The following is a 17851-nucleotide window of genomic DNA, read 5'->3' as shown; positions in this document are numbered from 1 at the left end:
TATCACTATTTGTGAACTGATATAAAATAATGACTATCAATCAATTGAGGTCTCTAAGCTCCAAGAATATTAATCAAGATTTCCTCTAACAATGAGGCAATCTCTGGGAACATGTAGGTTGAAAGGCCAGCTTCAGAGTAAAATAATATTCTCTATTCACAATGAGGTCAGATGGAGTTTACTCAGTAGCCCTGATGTCTTCTTTTCAATAGACAAACAATGAACTGAAATAAGAAAATTGAAGGATGACTTCTTTTAGATGTAAGTTAATTACAGTTGTTCATAATATAGCAGTGTCTCAACTGTTATCACTTTAAAATATAACTACTATATGATGTGTTGATGACAATGGAATGGAAAAGCCATCAGTATTAACTTCTTATTACTCTCTACATCTTTCACATTTTATGACTATTGCCTGAAAGTCATAGATTAGATATAAGGAAGAATTTCTGACAGTGTGGGTACTAAAAGTGAGTTACTGACAAAAGTTATGAAAACATCTTAAAGATCTTTCAGGAAAAGCATAAATATTCACCCTCAGGGACAATTTGGTACTCTCCTATCTGCAAGCAGGAATATAAAGAAGAAAACTCTTTAGGCTTCATTTCTCTTTGTTATTCTTTAAAATAAAAAGGCTTTCACTGCATCCTTCTTTTTTTTTTTTTTTTTTGCTCTAGAATTGCATTTCTTTATAATCATCCCCCTCTCTTCTGCTAGATGTGAGATTCAAATTTGCTATGACATTATAAATATGTATTCTAACTGCTTTCATTATCATCAAAATAATGCTACCATATTGATTAAAAACTGAAACTGTTTTAAGGAGAATTCTCAAAGCTCTGCCTAAATTAGGTGAAGAAATGATATCATTTAATCAGCTACATACTTAGCTATGTTTTGTTAATCTGTTACCTAGATGAGGGGTTTATCTTTCATGCAAAATGCAATCAATATGTCTATGTATGTCTGCAACTCTCTTGGAAATGCATCAAAAAATAAGATGGGGTTGATGGCTGGGTGAATGGATAAACATGTGGTAAAGCAAATACAGAACAATGTTAACAACTACAGAACTTAAGAGGTGACTAGATGAATGTTTACTGTAAAACTGTTTCAACTTTTCTATATGTTTTTGAAATTTTTAATAATAAATGATTGGGGAAAATGCAATTACATTTGAAACTGTTTTAAATGGTATGGGAGAATGTCCATATCACAAAGAATAATTCTGCAAAAAAGACTATGCAAGATTTTGCTGATTATATTTAATGAATTGCGGGGGATTGAGGGGGAAGATTTCCATAACACCTTTCTCTATCTCCAGAAAAGTCCCCCAAATTTACACTTTTATTGAGAAATGGAGGCAGGCAAAAAGGTTTGAGAACTCTATAGGGAAAGTAGTTTCTTTGACTGAATTCTGAAGAGCAAAATCTGAAATCCCTTCAGTATCTAAAGAGAATATTACCTTACCTACTGAGGATAACTTCATTTTCAATACAGATTTCCTGAAAGAACATAAACTACACCTTCTTTTCGATTAATTACTCCTTTTGGCACTGTCCTTTCCCTGTAAATCTACCTGAACTTACTCAAAGCAAATCTGACAAAAACACATAAAAAAGGAACAGTGTGTTGGAAAATTTACCTACTTGACAGAATGCATATGAGGTATATGTGAACTGTGTCATAAATCTTTTAACATAAATAACTTTCTGAAGTGGCATGAACAAGGCATGCTTTTGTTTGACATTCTGTCAATGACTTTTGGTAGTCATCTAAAACATACTATACCCTGCATCTCATAAAGATAGAAAAAAGTACATCATAACTCAAAGAAATTGCTAAGCTACCAGTGTATATACATAATGATCTGTTTAACAAACATTTACTGAATACTATGTGCCAGACACTGTGCTAAACCTTAGGCAGGACCTAACTATGAAATTGATGGTTTGGTAAGGAAGATACACAGACAATTACAAAGCACTTAAGTGATTGATAAGTATATGCACAGTATTACCCTAACTGAAAGCAGATACCTAACCTAGCACATGGATCTCTGGAAAGGCTTCCTAAACTTAGTCTTTTTTTTTTTTTTTTTAAGATTTTATTTGAGAGAGAGCTCACCTGTGTGCATGAGCGGGGTTGGGGCAGGGGTAAGGGCAGAGGGAAAGGGAGAAGCAGCCTCCCCGCTGAGCACAGAGTCCATGGGGCTCAGACATGGGGCTCGATCCCAGGACCCCAAGATCATAACCTGAGCCAGAATGAGAGGCTTAACTGACTTAAGCCATCCAGGCACCCCTAACCTTAGTTTTAGAGAATGAGTAGCAGTGATCTAGGTAGGAGAGAATGGGAGAGAGTGAGTATTCTCTGCTGATATGGCAGTCTGACTAAAGTCATCACAAAGGAGAATGCTGTGAGCACAGAAGAGTACTGCTAGGGAAGAAGCTCATGATTCAGAGTGGAGAGACATGAGGCTAGAGAGAGGTAGGCAGTAGTTACTCCAGGGATGATCCTGTGGGATACGATAAAGAACCTGGACTTTCTCTTGGCTTCAGAAAGACTTTTTTAGAAGAGAATGACATTTTCAGACTGCATCTTAGTGAGGTCTTTTTGGACCGTGAAAGAAGTATGAATGTGATGGAGACATGGTGACCAGCTGTGGGAGTGACATGAGGACCTAAGGAAACACTGTGATAGTAGGCATGGTTTATATTAAGAGAGGCAGATATGTTAGATTTGATGCGGGGTAACTTCCAAGTGTCTGGCTAAAGATGATAATGCCTTCCATCTGAAGAAGGTAATATAGAAGGAAAAGCCAAGCTGAAAGGGAAGATAATGGGTTTGGCTTTGGATGTGTTAAATGTGATATGCCTCTGGGTTATCTAGGTGATTTCCAGCAGAAAGTTAAATACAGGAGGCTGAAGGGGAGGTCTGAATGGGAGGCTAAAATGTGAGTCAGCAAAATACTAAAGATAGTCAAAATTACATATTCAGAGTTTTATTTTGTTATTGCTTTCAATTTCAGTCTTTCCAACAGGTATGCACTAGTTTTTCACTATGGTTTTATTCCTTATTTCCCTAATGTCTAATGATGTTTAGCATCTTTTCAAAGCTTCTTTGAGATTAGTGTATCTCCTTTGGGGATTTATCTTATTCTCTCTGAGATTCTTGTTCAAATTCTTTGCCTCTTTAAAAATTTAAGGTGTTTTCTTATTTTTGCCTTTTGAGTGTTATTTATGTATTCTTTTTTTTTTTTTTTTTTTTAAAGATTTTATTTATCCATCTGACAGAGAGAAATCACAAGTAGACAGAGAGGCAGGCAGAGAGAGAGAGAGAGGGAAGCAGGCTCCCTCTGAGCAGAGAGCCCGATGTGGGACTCGATCCCAGGACCCCGAGATCATGACCTGAGCCGAAGGCAGCGGCTTAACCCACTGAGCCACCCAGGCGCCCCTATTTATGTATTCTTGATACAAGTCCTTTACCAAATATTTTCTTCCCTTGCGTGTCTTCAACAGTGCCTTTTGAAGGACATACGTTTAATCTCACTGAACTTCAATTTAATTGTTTCTTTCCTACATCATGCTTTCGGTGTTGCACCTGAAAAGTCTTTGCCCAAGTAAAATCACATGTATTTTTTCTCTACGAAGTTTTATGGTTTTATGTTTTCCATTTACATCCATGATCCATTTTGAATTATTTTTTGGTTTTGGTATGAAGGATGGATGGATGTAATGATACTGGATAGGCTTAGCCATGAAAACTGTATTAAATGAGAGATGCAAAGGGTAGATGGAAACTAGGGAAAAAAATCAAAATAAAGGCTTAAGAAACAGGAGCTGGGCAAAAAAAAAAAAAAAAAAGACTCAAGGCATTGTCTGAAAAGTAGCAGGAAAATTCTGAATAATCAACACTGCCTACTAAGATAAACAATGGAAATTGTCTTTTTAACTTGGATGAGGTCACCAGTGACCTTACCAAGAGCATTTACAGTCAAAACAAACCATTCCGATATCGGAACTACATCTAACCAACCACTTGATAGGAATTCCCCCAGTGGAAGCAAATGAAGTTTGAAATTCCTGAGCACTCTTAAATGTCACTTTTCTAGGCACAGGGGCATGGCCGGGGCGGGGGGAATGTCTGGGCTTCCCGACAATGAGGAAGACTGAGGCATATCCCAGTCACACCCCTCGGGGCACTCCGGAATGAGGTCTTGGGGTTGGGGGCAAACCCCAAGCATCATCGCCCCGCTGGGAAATCAGGATCACACTGATGGCCAGATTCGCCAAACTGATACCTCACCAGGGAGGCAGCTGGTTAAACAACAGCAGAATGCAAAGGCGAGGTTGGAAATCTCTGCACTCGGGCAAACCCGGGCAAATTAGAAAAGTCCCTCCCACCCGCCACCCATTCGTGTGACTGGAAGAGGAAAGGCGCACGCCGAGGGGCTGCGCGGCCAACCTCGGGGCCAGCTCCTCCCGGACGAAGAGCTCCTGCACTTACCCTGTCCTAGGATGGGGGTGTGTAAAGCCACGGGCTAAGGGGACCGCGGGTACTCCCCGTCCTTTACCAGCGGTCATGCTGGGGGGCTCTGGATGGACTCCCTTGGCCAACTCACCTCTCCCTCCCCGCCCCAGCAGCGGGCCAGCCGCTTCTGGTCCAGTTCTCCCTAATCCCCGCCCCCCAGAAGAGGCCGGCTTGCCCGCCCCACCAGCTAGTCGTAAAGTGCAGTAAAGGCGCCATCATTTTGCGGCACCGTAGGTGAGGCCGGCGGCGTGCGTATTCGCTCTGCGCGAATCCGCCCGTTCGGTAGCTGGTATTTCGGAAAGGCTGCACTTAGCAGTTTGGGGACCCAACTGCAGTTTTTAGAGGGTAACTGACTGCTCTTAGTTTGGTGTAACGAGAAAAAAGGGAGATGGGGTTCTTTAAAAACTCATCCCAGAATCCATATTTAAGAGGCGTGAAGTAAGGTCCTCAGACCTCGCTTGTGACTTGCCGTTCCTTCTTGTGCTATCTTGGTTTTCATTTTCGTGTTCATCGCCAGATTTTACGTATCTTCCGTGTAGCTGACGCTTGTTTTTCTTGTTCACTTCGTCCTGCAGTCTTCATCCCCCTGGACTTTGAAATGCTTTATTTGATCGGCTTGGGCCTGGGCGATGCCAAGGACATCACAGTCAAGGGCCTGGAAGTTGTAAGACGCTGCAGTCGAGTGTATCTAGAAGCCTATACTTCAATCCTGACTGTAGGGAAGGAAGTCCTGGTAGGTGGTTAAGGTTCTTCAGTTCCTCCGAAGAAAGCTAACAGCTGATTTTCATTACGCTAAGCTGAACCCAATTTTCAGGTCTACTTGTTTAAATCCTTTAAAATACATCCCTGCTCATTAAGGATCACAGGAATGGGAATAATACAACAACGAAGTGACTTGGAAAATGAAAGGGTGCTTTGTCTTACTTTACAAGTCTAATTTTGTGGCTTTCGCTAGTAAATAGGAAAGTTATTTTACACTCCTGGGGATAGTTATCAAAATCCCTTACTTCTTGAGATAGCCAAATTTTTTTCTGAGTTGAGCGCTAATGAGGTACTGACATAGCCTTAATGAGTTGGTTATATATTCAGAAACCAAGCTGAAAGCTTCTGCCTTTGAAGTATTTCCATAGGGAATGGTAATCGCCTTTCTGTCAGTACCCTATCCAGAGAGGTCTTAACTTTAAGAAGACTGCCTGTAAGGCTAATATACATAGTCTCCTATGAGACTCTCTACGAGAGAGAGAGAGAGTGAGCCTGGAACTTAATAAATACCTTAGGATTTGTTAATGTATCATACATTTAGCTTGCTCTTGTTAAGGGCTCTACATTTTGGAGGAGGGGTTAAGTAGTTCAGGTTCATTGTCAAACTCCAAATAGAATGTAAATTAAGATGAAGAGAGTGATGGATATGTTATAGGAGGAGAGAGAGGATTTTAGCTGGTCTATCAAGGCTTCTGAACAAAAACGTGACCTAGAGAATTTCTTCTATTCTCTCCGATTCACAAGCCCAGAGAATTCTCCTCTCCCAAGTTACTTCAAAAATCTTAAGGAATATTTAAAAAAAAAAAAAATCTTAAGGAATTAAAGACTGCTACTTGAATTGGCCATGCACTGATGTGGAAGTTGTGTCTAATGGCCAGCTTTGATTTGTTGACTCTCATTTGTTGGGTTGGAACCAAAATATCTCAGTTCAAGATAATAAATATTCCTCTCTTACCAGTGATCAAGGAAAACTAGAATGAACTTAAATTCATCCAAGAGAATAGAGACAGATAATAAGTCAGCGTTTCTATAGGATAAGGTATCACGGCATGGCATAGAGGAAAGTTGGACCTGACTTTGTCTTCTCTGTTACATGTTACCATGTCAACCTTGGACAAGTCCTTTAGCCTTAGTTTTTTTACTTTGTGAAATGGGGATAATAATGCCTACCTCATAGGTTCTTAACATAGTACCTGTAGCAGAAATGTTGAGAAATGGTAGTTGTTAATGGACATTTCCAGATTTCTTTAAACCTCAGTAGCTTCATTTGTGAAAATGGAGACAATAACCAATTGGAGGGTTATATAGGATTTTATTAAGATGATGTATTTGAAAGTGCTTTATAAACTTTAAGTGCTAGCTAAATGGTAATTTTGGTTGCTATAATTTTTACAAGTTTTTTTTTTTCCCCAAAACATATTGTTGGGGCTAGGCCCAGCCTCACCTACAGGTAACTTACGTGTACTTTGTTAAGGTGCTGGACTGTCTGTTCCTTCACAATAATAAGTGCTAATATTTATAGAAGGCTTACTATGTACTGTTCTAAGTGTTTTATATGTAGAACAGGATTACCGCTCTGTAACTACTACTCACATTTTATAGGCACAGAGAAACTTGCCCAAGGTCATACAGACAATAAGTGATAGCGACAGAATATAAGCCAAGACAGTCCTGAGTTGAGAAGCCCCAGTTTTAACATTTATACCATAGAATGTCTGTCTATACTCCAGGATGGATAATAGCTTTACAAAATAATGATTTCAGAAAATGTCCCAAGAGAAGGTAGGATTCAAGCAAAATGCTTTGTGTATCACAAAGTTCCATTGGTCTGCTCTTCATAACCTCCTCCAGGTCCTTAGTTCATATTTTTCCCTGAGCAACTGGCTGTGCAACATCAGCCACCTTTCATGACTCTTTTCTGGAATAAAGTAAGGTATAAATAAATTCATGCCTTATATTGCCTAGTAAAATCTCAGAGCCACTTTCTCTTCAGTGACTCTATTTCCTTTCATTTTTACCTTTTTTTAAAAAGAAATTGATTTTTAGAAAAATTGTTATGTGTTCATACCTATATTTATAATCTGGTTTCAATAACTAGATAATTATTGTGTAGCAGATAAAAAAGATTGGAAAAGTCTATTTTCCTCATGAATATGTGCTTGCTTTTATCAATAATGACACAAAATAGTATTTTATAAATGGCATACATGGATGTTGCTGAAGAAATCTTGAATTTTGGGTACCTGGGTGGCTCAGTTGGTTAAGCATCAGACTCGGTTTTAGCTCAGGTCATGATCTCATAGGTCCTGAGATGGAACCCCAGTCATGCTTTGCACTCCATGGAGAGTCTGCTTGAAGATTCTCTCCCTCTGCCCCCTTCCAACCCTCCTGTGCTATATCTCTTTCTCTCTCTCAAATAAATAAATAAATCTTTATTTTTTATGGTTTTTTAAAAAGATTTTATTTGAGAGAGAGACTGAGCAAGAGAGAGCACAACCAGGGGAGGGGCAGAGGGAGAGAAGGAAGAGCAGACTCCCTGCTGAGCAGGGAGCCCCATGATGTGAGACTTAATCCTAGGACCCTGAGATCATGACCCAAGCCAAAGACAGATGCTTAACTGACTGAGCCATCTAGGCACCCTCAAATAATTAAGTAAATCTTTTTTTAAAAGTCTGTAATTTATCTTTTTTTTACACTGAAAGCTGTTGTTTTCAAATTGCCAAATAGGTAGTATTATATATATGTTCTGTATTATTCAAAAGTTAATTAAACTAGAGACTTTGAATCCAGGAAAGAGGTTTAGTGTATACACTTTGAATTTTGGGGCACTTTCTGTGAATAAATTATAATTTTATGTGCCATTTGGTGTAATATACCTGTAGTGCCTTATACAAAGAGGCATAAGCTATGGTCTTTGTTCTCAAGTAGTTCATGATTCATCTGTATTATACTCAGGAAAACTTAATAATGGGAGATTTAAATACAATTCATGACAACAGTGGGAAGAAGAAACTGTAAAATTATATTGCTGGGAAGAACTTAGATGATCTTATTTAAGCCAGTGTTGTTTTCATGAATTAAATAGTAGAAGCTGTCTCAGATATTAAGTAATTACCGGCTATTAATTCCAATTGAAATACATATAAGAAGATCACCTTAGGTCGTGGTGGTCAGAGAATACTATAGAATAGATGGTATTTGAGCTGTCTCTTAAAATAATGCATCCCAGTCTTTTTGTTTTGTTTTTCGTTTTCATGGTCTAGATAGAAAATGCTAATATTTATACAGCTCGGTAGGGTAAATAGATGAAGCCGCTTTGGCCAAAGGGGGCTAACCTTGGGGCTGTAGCTATCATGCAGAAAGCAGAGGCAATCACTAAGCTCTGTCAGTTCCTCATTTGGTTTTTTGGTCTTTTGCCTTTTTTTTTTAAGATTTTATTTATTTATTTGACAGAGATCATAAGTAGGCAGAGAGGCAGGCAGGGGGTGTGGGGAAGCAGGCTCTTTGCTGAGCAGAGAGCCTGATGCGGGGCTCAATCCCAGAACCCTCAGATCATGACCTGAGCTAAAGGCAGAGGCTTAACCCACTGAGCCACCCAGGCACCCCTGTCTTTTGTTTTTTTTTTTTTTTAAGTAGGCTCCACATCCAACGTGGGGCTTGAACTCACAAGCCCCATGACTCTGAGATCAAGAGTTGCATGCTCTACCAATTGAGCCAGCCAGCCACCCCTCTGTCTAATCTGTAGTACATGTAAAGTTTTGCAGTCAACCAAGGTTCTGTGACCTTGGGCAATCACTTAACTTTGTGTTCTTTTTTTTCATTTCTTAAACAGAGATAAAAATAGGGACTGTCTCATAGATTGTGGTGAAGATTAAATGAATTCATATGCATAAGTTCTTAGAACTATGCCTGACCCAGAGTGATCTAATGTAGACGTATTACAATTTTGTTAGTATAGATAAGACTTGGTAAAGGGAAGAAAAAGAGTATTCCTTACTAAAGAAAAAATAATTGTGAGCAAAAGCATGGAGGAGATAACCATAATAATTTGCTATACTTGTTCTTGGGCATCACAAAAATAATTTCCTTTTCTTCCAGTGTGTCATTTCCCTCTCTTTTCTTCCTAATCTACTTCATCTGGATACCAGCTCACTCTGTCCTTGTCCTCCTATCCAGCTGCTGTGGCTTGATAGTGGAGAGACAGACTTGCCACTGAGAAAACTGAGGCAATCATCTGTGACCTTTATTAACTTCCCATTTGTCCTTCCCTTAAATCTGAATCTGTCTTACCCCAAGTCTTAGAAAATGACTTGTTAGATGAGGTTCTCAGTGTGTTGAAGACAACTCTACTAGGTGTGTTTTTTCCAAACCTCTTCCTTCCTCTGAAACCTTATTCCCATCAATTATTCTTTCTTTGTTATGTTTGATATATATTAACATCCTTCCCCCCTCATCTTGAGACCATATTCAGATTTTGTTCATTCTGAAATCTCTCCCCTTTTCAACATCTCTTCTCCATAGTTATTATTGTTTCTGTCTCTTTATCCAAAGCCCTTTGAAGAAGTGGTATACTTTTCTTGTCCCTACTTCACTCATGTCTCAGACTCCTGCAAGTTTACTTCCATTCCTCTGAAATATTTCTGTTTGTTGAACAATTATTTAGTAGCTGAGAATGCCACAGGATAGTTTTCACTTCTTGTTTTACTTCTGACATAGTTAATCACTGTTTGAAATTGGCTTTCATGACATTACTTTCTCTTGGTTTTACTTGTACTTTTCCAATTTTTTTCAGTCCCTTTCGTAAGCGCTTACTTCTCTGTTCCTTCTTTCAGTGTTAGAGTGTTTGGGGTTTTCTTTGGGTTTTGTTTTCTTGTTTAGGTATCCTACTTCTAGCCTCTACTTTTCTATTTTTTTTTCAAACTAAATTAATACTTTTTCAAACTAAAGTTAATACTTTAAATGGCATAAAATTTAAAAGATACTAAATGGTATATTTAGTATTGAAAGATTTCTATCCTGGTTCCCCTTCCAGGAAGCACTTATTGCTAATTGCTTACGTATCCTTCCAGAAATACCCAAAAGCAATTTTAATTTTGAATTTTTACCCTGTCCTCCTTACAAAACCTGTCACCCTAAAGCAGGAATGAATTTTGAGTTTTGCCTTGATTTTCATGAGTGGAGAAGATTAGGGGTGATACTGTACAAAAACTGTCTCATCAGTCATTGAATAATATATAAATGTAAAACTATTTGTTAAGTAATACTACCCTTTTTTAACCACCCCCCTTCCCTGACTCTTACTAGGTTCCGTGCTCTTAAAACACTTAATGATGTGGTAGGTAACTCCCTACTAAACGTTATAAGCCACAGGACAGGGGCCACATATGTCTTATTCACCACTGTTTCCCAACATCAGGCCTAGAATTTGGTGTGGAGGTTGTGCACAAGAAATCTTCTTTGAGTGAGTGAATGAATAAATAACCAGGTAGATAAATTAAAAAGAATGTAATACCAGGTTTCTTACTGGTTGTGCTTTCTTTTCTTTTTAACTTCCCCCCTCCCTAGGAGGATCAGCCATTTGGTTATACTGGAGTGTTTGGGTATGTGTGCACAGGTGTGCATATGTGGATAATTTTTTTAAAATAAACGTGTTTCTTTCTTTTTTTTTTTTAAAGATTTTATTTATTTATTTGACAGAGAGAAATCACAAGTAGTTGGAGAGGCAGGCAGAGAGAGATAGGGAAGCAGGCTCCCTGCTGAGCAGAGAGCCCGATGCGGGACTCGATCCCAGGACCCTGAGATCATGACCTGAGCCGAAGGCAGTGGCTTAACCCACTGAGCCACCCAGGCGCCCCAAAATAAACGTGTTTCAATTAAATGATGAAATGTTTCTTAGGTAGGATAAGTGATAAATATGGAGAGATATATGATAGAAGTCTTGAGAGTGGGGTTTTTTGTTAAATCATTTATAAAATATTGGATAGGATTTAGGATTACTGCTAACATTAAGCTAGTAGCATGTGCCTTTTGATCTTAAGTGTTTGTTCAGGAAAAAATAATCATTTCCTTCAATTTTCAGTAATCATATGTGTCTTAGATATATGTGAATATAAATGTTCTGCCACTAATAAGTTTTCTGGGCTCATGAAATTGAAGTAAGTTATATACAAATTCATGATTAAGAAAAAATAACATGGTAAAAGTGAAAATAAGGAGAATATTTTTCATCAAACATTGTTGTCATTGGGAACTTCTAGAGCATTATCTCTGAGAAGATATGCAGAAAAAGGGAAAGGATCTTTTTTCACATTTTAGGGACCGATTCTAGTTAAGTATTAGGCAATAATTATCAGAATTGGTACTATGACCTTTATCTTCAAATGCTTAGTTATTTGTTTATTTACTCTTTTGCTTGACAGGTATTATTGAGTACAGCAATCCTTGTAATATTTGACATCTGATATAATCCTTAATAATTCAAACAGACTTATCAGCATGTAAGAAATATTATTTGTCTATGCATTCACTTTTACTATATTTGAATTACATAATACTCCACAGGAAATCAGTTAATAAGATTCATGACCTTGCATAATCATTTGTAACCACTACCACATGACCATTAGCACACTAGTTCACTCTCTCTACTTACATGCTGCCACTCCAGTTAAGGTCAGCCTCCTAGGTTTATTTTTTAGAGTTGAACTTCAGGGGATTGGTTCACAAAGCACTTTATCCTAGAGCCTTCCTTTATAATTAGAATTTTTTTTCTTTTCTCTGCAAGTCTGCCTTTTTAGCAGGATCTGACAGTTTTAAATTAATGTTTCCTGCAATTATATAGCAATATTTGCTGCTTTTGTAGGTAACTAAATCTTAATTTTCTGGTTTTTTTCTTATTGAATTTACCTTTTATTTTAGCCAGGGTCCTGTAGGTTTTCCAATGGAAAATTTAATAAAACCTAAATTACCATGTGTGTTTATAATTATTATTTAACATAGTCTGTATTATTCTGTTTCTGAAATAAAGCTCATGCATGCTTGTTCTCTGTTCATTCTACAATGTTCTGCCTGATCTGTTAGACTCAAATTTAGAGGTAAATTTAAAATGCAGAAAGCCTCAGATGTTAGGTCTACCTCCTCTTGGGATATTAAGATAGCCCCAAAGACAGAGTTTAATTGCAACATGATATAGAGTGCTAGCTCACTGAGGAGTCCTATTCAATGATCTGTGTTTGGATGGTTGCCAAGATTTGCACCAGCCCCAGACAAAGATTGATAGTGTGTGTGTGTGTGTGTGTGTGTGTGTGTGTACACGTACATGTGTTGAAATGGTCACCTGCTCTCTCATTTTGATATTGAACTTAAATCTGTAGGAAGAGTTTTATGGAAGAAAATTGATTCTTGCTGATAGAGAAGAAGTGGAACAAGAAGCTGATAATATTTTAAAGGATGCCGATATCAGTGATGTTGCATTCCTTGTGGTTGGTGATCCATTTGGGTAAGTAAAAGCAGGTATTTTGAGTTTTAATTTATTTGCTTTTTTAAAAAAAATCAATAAGAATTACTCTGTTATATTTAAAACCTTTTACTTGCCAGGTCCTAATAAAGGACTATGTTTCTCTAGGTTCTAAAATTTCATTAACTTTAATTATCTTTGAGCTTAATGAAGAAAATCTGCTTGATAAGGATGTCATCATATGTATCACTTGCATTGGTTAGTTAGTGTCAGTTCTAAAGTTTGTATCATTGTTCCTGCTGTTCTTTTAGAAGGTAACTTAGGGCATCAAATAACTTTACTATATTATTATTAATAAGTTTATTATATTATCAAGAGTCATACATACCATTTATTTTGCAGGTAAATCACAAACATCTTCTACTTCTTTTTTCTTAGACTCCCCCCCCTTTTTAATCACCTCATATTTAGCAGTATTGTCACTTGCCTTGAATTTAAAATCTGTCCAGCTTCAAATTTCAACTTCTTATATCTGTTGGGAGCTCTTTTCTTCCCTGTTACTAAAAAGGTAGGTTTCTACTTGTCTTGTTAAGCATCATCAATCTCTAATGTCAAGCCAAACATAGGAGTTCTTTGTTTCCAGCTGGTGACCCAAGATTTATGTCACAGATTTAAGGAACATAAGGACAATTAAGTCACTATGAATTCACCACCAAGGATGTTTTTCAAAGGAATGGAGTTACATGTGCATGTGTCTGTCAAAAAAAAGTAGTTTACATCAATGTGGTATACCAGAGATTGTGTTACATAATTTTTTTTCCTTAATTTTTTTATAAACATATAATGTATTTTTAGCCCCAGGGGTACAGGTCTGTGAATCGCCAGGTTTACACACTTCACAGCACTCACCACAGCACACCACACCCCCCCCACAATGTCCATAACCCCACCACCCTCTCCCTGTGTTTCATTATTATACTTGGTTGCAAAGGACATTGTGCAATCACATATTTTAAAATGTCCAAATTGTTTTCTGTAAAAGTAAGTCTTTCTCCAAATTAGCAGTACCTATTTTCCTTTTTTTTTTCTTTTCAAGATTTTTATTTATTTATTTGACAGGCAGAAAGAGCACAAGCAGGGAGAGCAACAAGCAGAGGGAGAAGGAGAAGCAGGCTCCCCACTGAGCATACAACCCAGTGTGGGGCTCCATCCTAGAACCCTGGGATCATGATCCGAGTTGAAGTCAGATGCTTAACCCACTGAGCCACCCAGGAGTGCTTTTTTCTTTTCTTTTTTTTTCTTTTTCTAAGCCACAAAATAGTAAAAGGTAATGAAAAAAACCTATATATTAAATGTCTTGAAACTCTTAGGATTTTCTTATTGCACTGGATTCCAGCCAAAATCCCATATTTTTTTTTTCCAAATATTTTTTATTTACTTATTTGACAGAGAGAGAGATCACAAGTAGGCAGAAAGGCTGGCAGAGAGAGGGGGAAGCAGGCTCCCTGCTGAGCAGAGAGCCCAATTTGTGGCTCGATCCCAGGGCTCTGAGATCATGACCTGAGCTGAAGGCAGAGGCTTTAACCCACTGAGCCATCCAGGTGCCCCATATTTTATTTTTCTAATCACTAATTTTGATTGCATTTTGCAGAACTATTTTTCCATGACAATTTAAAACTTAGAAAGTATTAGCTTTTCACTAGTATGAGAAGCACTGCTTTTGAGTTTCCTTTTTTTTTTCTTACAATTATTGGTTTGTTATATAATAAGGGATATGATAAAGGCTATAGAGGAACAACCAGATGAAGAGGTACATGAAGAGAGAAGAGTCCCAAGCATGGGAGCTTCTGTCCTGGAGTTGGAATGGGCCATCCTCCCGGCACATAGATGTGTTCACCAACCCAGATGCTCTTTGAATGCCATAGTTCAAGGATTTTTACGGAGGCTTCATCATGTTGACATGACTAATTATTAACCCAATATTTATATCGTTTTATTCCCAGTTCAGTACAGTAACGTATTGCCTGGTCCCGATGTAGACCCATGTTGTGGTTAAATTTATATTTATGAAACTACAATTTGGAAATCTTATTTGAGCTCAGAATGAGAGTTACTACCTCCATCCATTGGCCAGATATGAAAAATACTGTCCAACTTTCCCTTCTGCCTGTCCTTCTTGTCCTAAAGCTCACACTCATGCCAACCAGCTTCCCTTCCCTGATCATCTGCTTTCTCATTCTATACATCTGTTCAAACTCTATCCTTCATCTGTAGTGCCCTTTGCTCTATATCTGATTGTCAGAAGTCCAGCCATCTTTTGAAGCCTAACTCAAATACCACATTCTCAGTGATGCAGTCATTTTTTACCCAGATCAGAAGTTCTATCTCTTCCTAACTGCTGACACTTCATGTGTTTTCATACATTGCTTCACAATGTTGTTGTTTTTTTTTAATAAAAAGAAAAATCTACTCTTTAGGTTTGTAGGCTGTCCTTCACACTCCTATCTCTAGCTTACTTTACAATATAGTAGATACCAATTAAATAATAAGGTAAAGAGTTGTCTAATATTTTGCTTAGGGGTCACAAGAGAAGACCAGGCATATCTTAGACTGACATTGTCCATTCAACAAATATCTTTGAAACATCTATCTCATGGCAAGAACTCTGACGTGCTGGATGTATGTTAGATGATAAAACATGGGGTTTATAGTTTAGTAGAGGAGATCCACATCAATCAAAGAGAAAATAACAAATTTAAAATTTTGGTAGGCCTGTAAGGGAAAAAATAAGGACTAACAGGAATAGGCTAATTTCTGTGGGGTCATATGGGAAATCCTTTTTGTTGGGGTAATTTAACTAGGTATCTGAAAAATAAAAGGCATCGCAGAAGAGAAGAGCACTGTAAGCAGAGGGAACTACAAGACTGTATTCGAGGATCTGGAAGAGCACAGGGAGTAGGGCTGGGAGAGGGAGTGAGGAGTTCAAGAGGTAGGTGGGACCCAGATCATGTAAGACCTTGGAGGGGGTAGGAATTTTGTTTGAAGTACTCTGGTAGGGACACCTGGGTGGCTCTAGTCGGTTAAGTGTCTACCTTTGGCTCTGGTCATGACCCCAGGGTCTTGAGATCAAGTCGGGCTCCTTGCTCAGAGGGGAGCCTGCTTCTCCCTCTGCCTGCCCCTCTTTCTGCTTATGTGTGTGCACTCTGCAAAAAAATAAAATATTAAAAAAAAAAGTGAAGTACTCTGGTCAATCTTTGAAGGATTTTAAGCAGGAAAAAATCACAATCTGATAGACATTCTTAAATGATCACTCTGACTGCTTTCACTGAGTGCATTTTAGGGAGGCAGGGTGGCTTTGGTAGAGGAGAGAAAAAGGCTAAGTGGAAAAGTTGAGAAGGAAGAATCCCAGTGTGTATGTGATAGGTGAGGAAGAGGAAAGAAGCAAATTTTCCAGAATTCCAGCTTTAGGAACTGATAGTTGTTGGTGCCAGTTCTTGAAATGATGAAAACTTGTAGGGAAAATAATTGCAGAAGATAAGAATTGGTTCTGGAAATGTTTTAAATTTGAGATGTCTTGCAGACAATTTGATATCTGCTGCTAGAGCTCAAGGGAGGTGTTACCTGGGATATGTGGTTTTTGAAGTTATGAGTATATATCGGGGAGAAGGAGAGATAGGGTGTTTAAAGCCAGAGAAATGAATGAAATCAGTAGGAAAGAACAAAGGGAAGAGAAGGTGATCAATCCTTAGGAGACTTGCATTTTGTGGTCTGTCAAGAGCCAGAGGAGGAAGAAAATCAAGAGAATGTGTTATCACAGAAACCAAGAAAAGAGAAGACTTTAGAGAGGAAGGAATGATTAACTCATACACTGCTGAAAGGTTGGGTCAAGGATGAGGATAGAAAAGTATAAATTTAAAGGCATAGAGTTTGGAGTTTTTCATTGGTGGCTTTATGGGGGAGTTGGTGCTTGAGCTGGGTCTGGGTAGAATTCTGTAGGTGGAAATTGTAGAGGAGGTCAACGGGGTGAGAGGGGGATAAATGAAGAAATGAGGCCTACCAGAAGTACCTTAGTGATGTTACTACTCTGCTCCAAAACCTTAAGTGACTTTCCATGGCCTAAATCTTTTAACAGTCTATCTCCTTTCTCCTTCGGCTACTCTTCTTTTTAAATATGTTAGAACCCAGTTTACTTCTTTGCCATTTCATAAATGTTTTTGCAGTATTCATCCTCCATGTCCTTGCTCTACTTTTTTCTTAAAATAGACTTTTCTTACCAGTTTGTTTCTTTTATTCCCAATTTCATTGAGATTTAATTGATGTAAAGCACTGTGTAAGTTTAAGGTACACAACAAAATGATTTGACTTACGTCATTTCTTTTGATGGCTGCATAGTATTCCATTGTGTATATATACCACATCTTCTGTTGATGGACATCTAGGTTCTTTCCATAGTCCCTGTACGCGCCCGATCTCGTCTGATTTGACTTACATCAAATCATTGATTACCTCAGTAAGTTTATGATTTATAACATCCATCATACAAAAAAAGAGGGGTGCCTGGGTGGCTCAGTGGGTTAAAGCCTCTGCCTTTGACTCAGGTCATGATCCCAGGGTCCTGGGATAGAGCCCCACATCGGGCTCTCCGCTCAGCGGGGAGCCTGCTTCCCCCCCACCCTCTGCCTGACTCTCTGCCTACTTGTGATCTGTCAAGTAAATAAACAAAATTTAAAAAGAAAGAAAGAAAGAAACTTTTTTTTTCTTGTCATGAGCAATCTTAGGATCCACTCTCTTAACTTTCAAGTATACCGTACAACATGTTAACTCTAATCTCCCCAGTTTCTACTCAGTAAAATAGATTAAGACCCTGTTCAGATGCTACCTCTTCCATGAATCCTCCATTATTTATTCAGAAGCGAGTGCCTTTCTTTTTTTTCTTTTTTTTAAACTCTTAGACAATTAATTTGCTCTATGTCATTGACTAATCATGTAAAATCTTGTATTCAGAGTTGTGTAGTAATTATTGTCCTACAATTATTTTTCATTTTCTCACTGGATTACTATTGAGAAACAGTTGTTTGGATACAGTGCTTGGGAGACAGT

General features: G+C 38.1%; 1 protein-coding gene across 2 annotated transcripts in view; it reads left to right on the top strand.

Moving 5' to 3' along the window:
• Positions 1-4728: 4728 nt before the first annotated feature.
• DPH5 (diphthamide biosynthesis 5) overlaps positions 4729-17851 on the top strand; it is a 35721-nt gene continuing 22598 nt past the window's right edge. For both annotated transcript variants that reach the window (XM_013047180.1, XM_004775170.2), the window contains exons 1-3: positions 4729-4878; positions 5109-5266; positions 12669-12793. In XM_013047180.1, the coding sequence (XP_012902634.1) occupies positions 5132-5266; positions 12669-12793 (260 nt within the window). In that variant the 5' untranslated portion in view covers positions 4729-4878; positions 5109-5131. The remainder of the gene's footprint in view (positions 4879-5108; positions 5267-12668; positions 12794-17851) is intronic.

The sequence above is a fragment of the Mustela putorius genome, unplaced genomic scaffold, assembly GCF_011764305.1.
Source record: "Mustela putorius furo isolate JIRA1106 unplaced genomic scaffold, ASM1176430v1.1 tig00003853_pilon_pilon_pilon, whole genome shotgun sequence".
NCBI classification, from domain to species: domain Eukaryota; kingdom Metazoa; phylum Chordata; class Mammalia; order Carnivora; family Mustelidae; genus Mustela; species Mustela putorius.
This window is presented reverse-complemented; position numbering and strand designations above follow the sequence as displayed.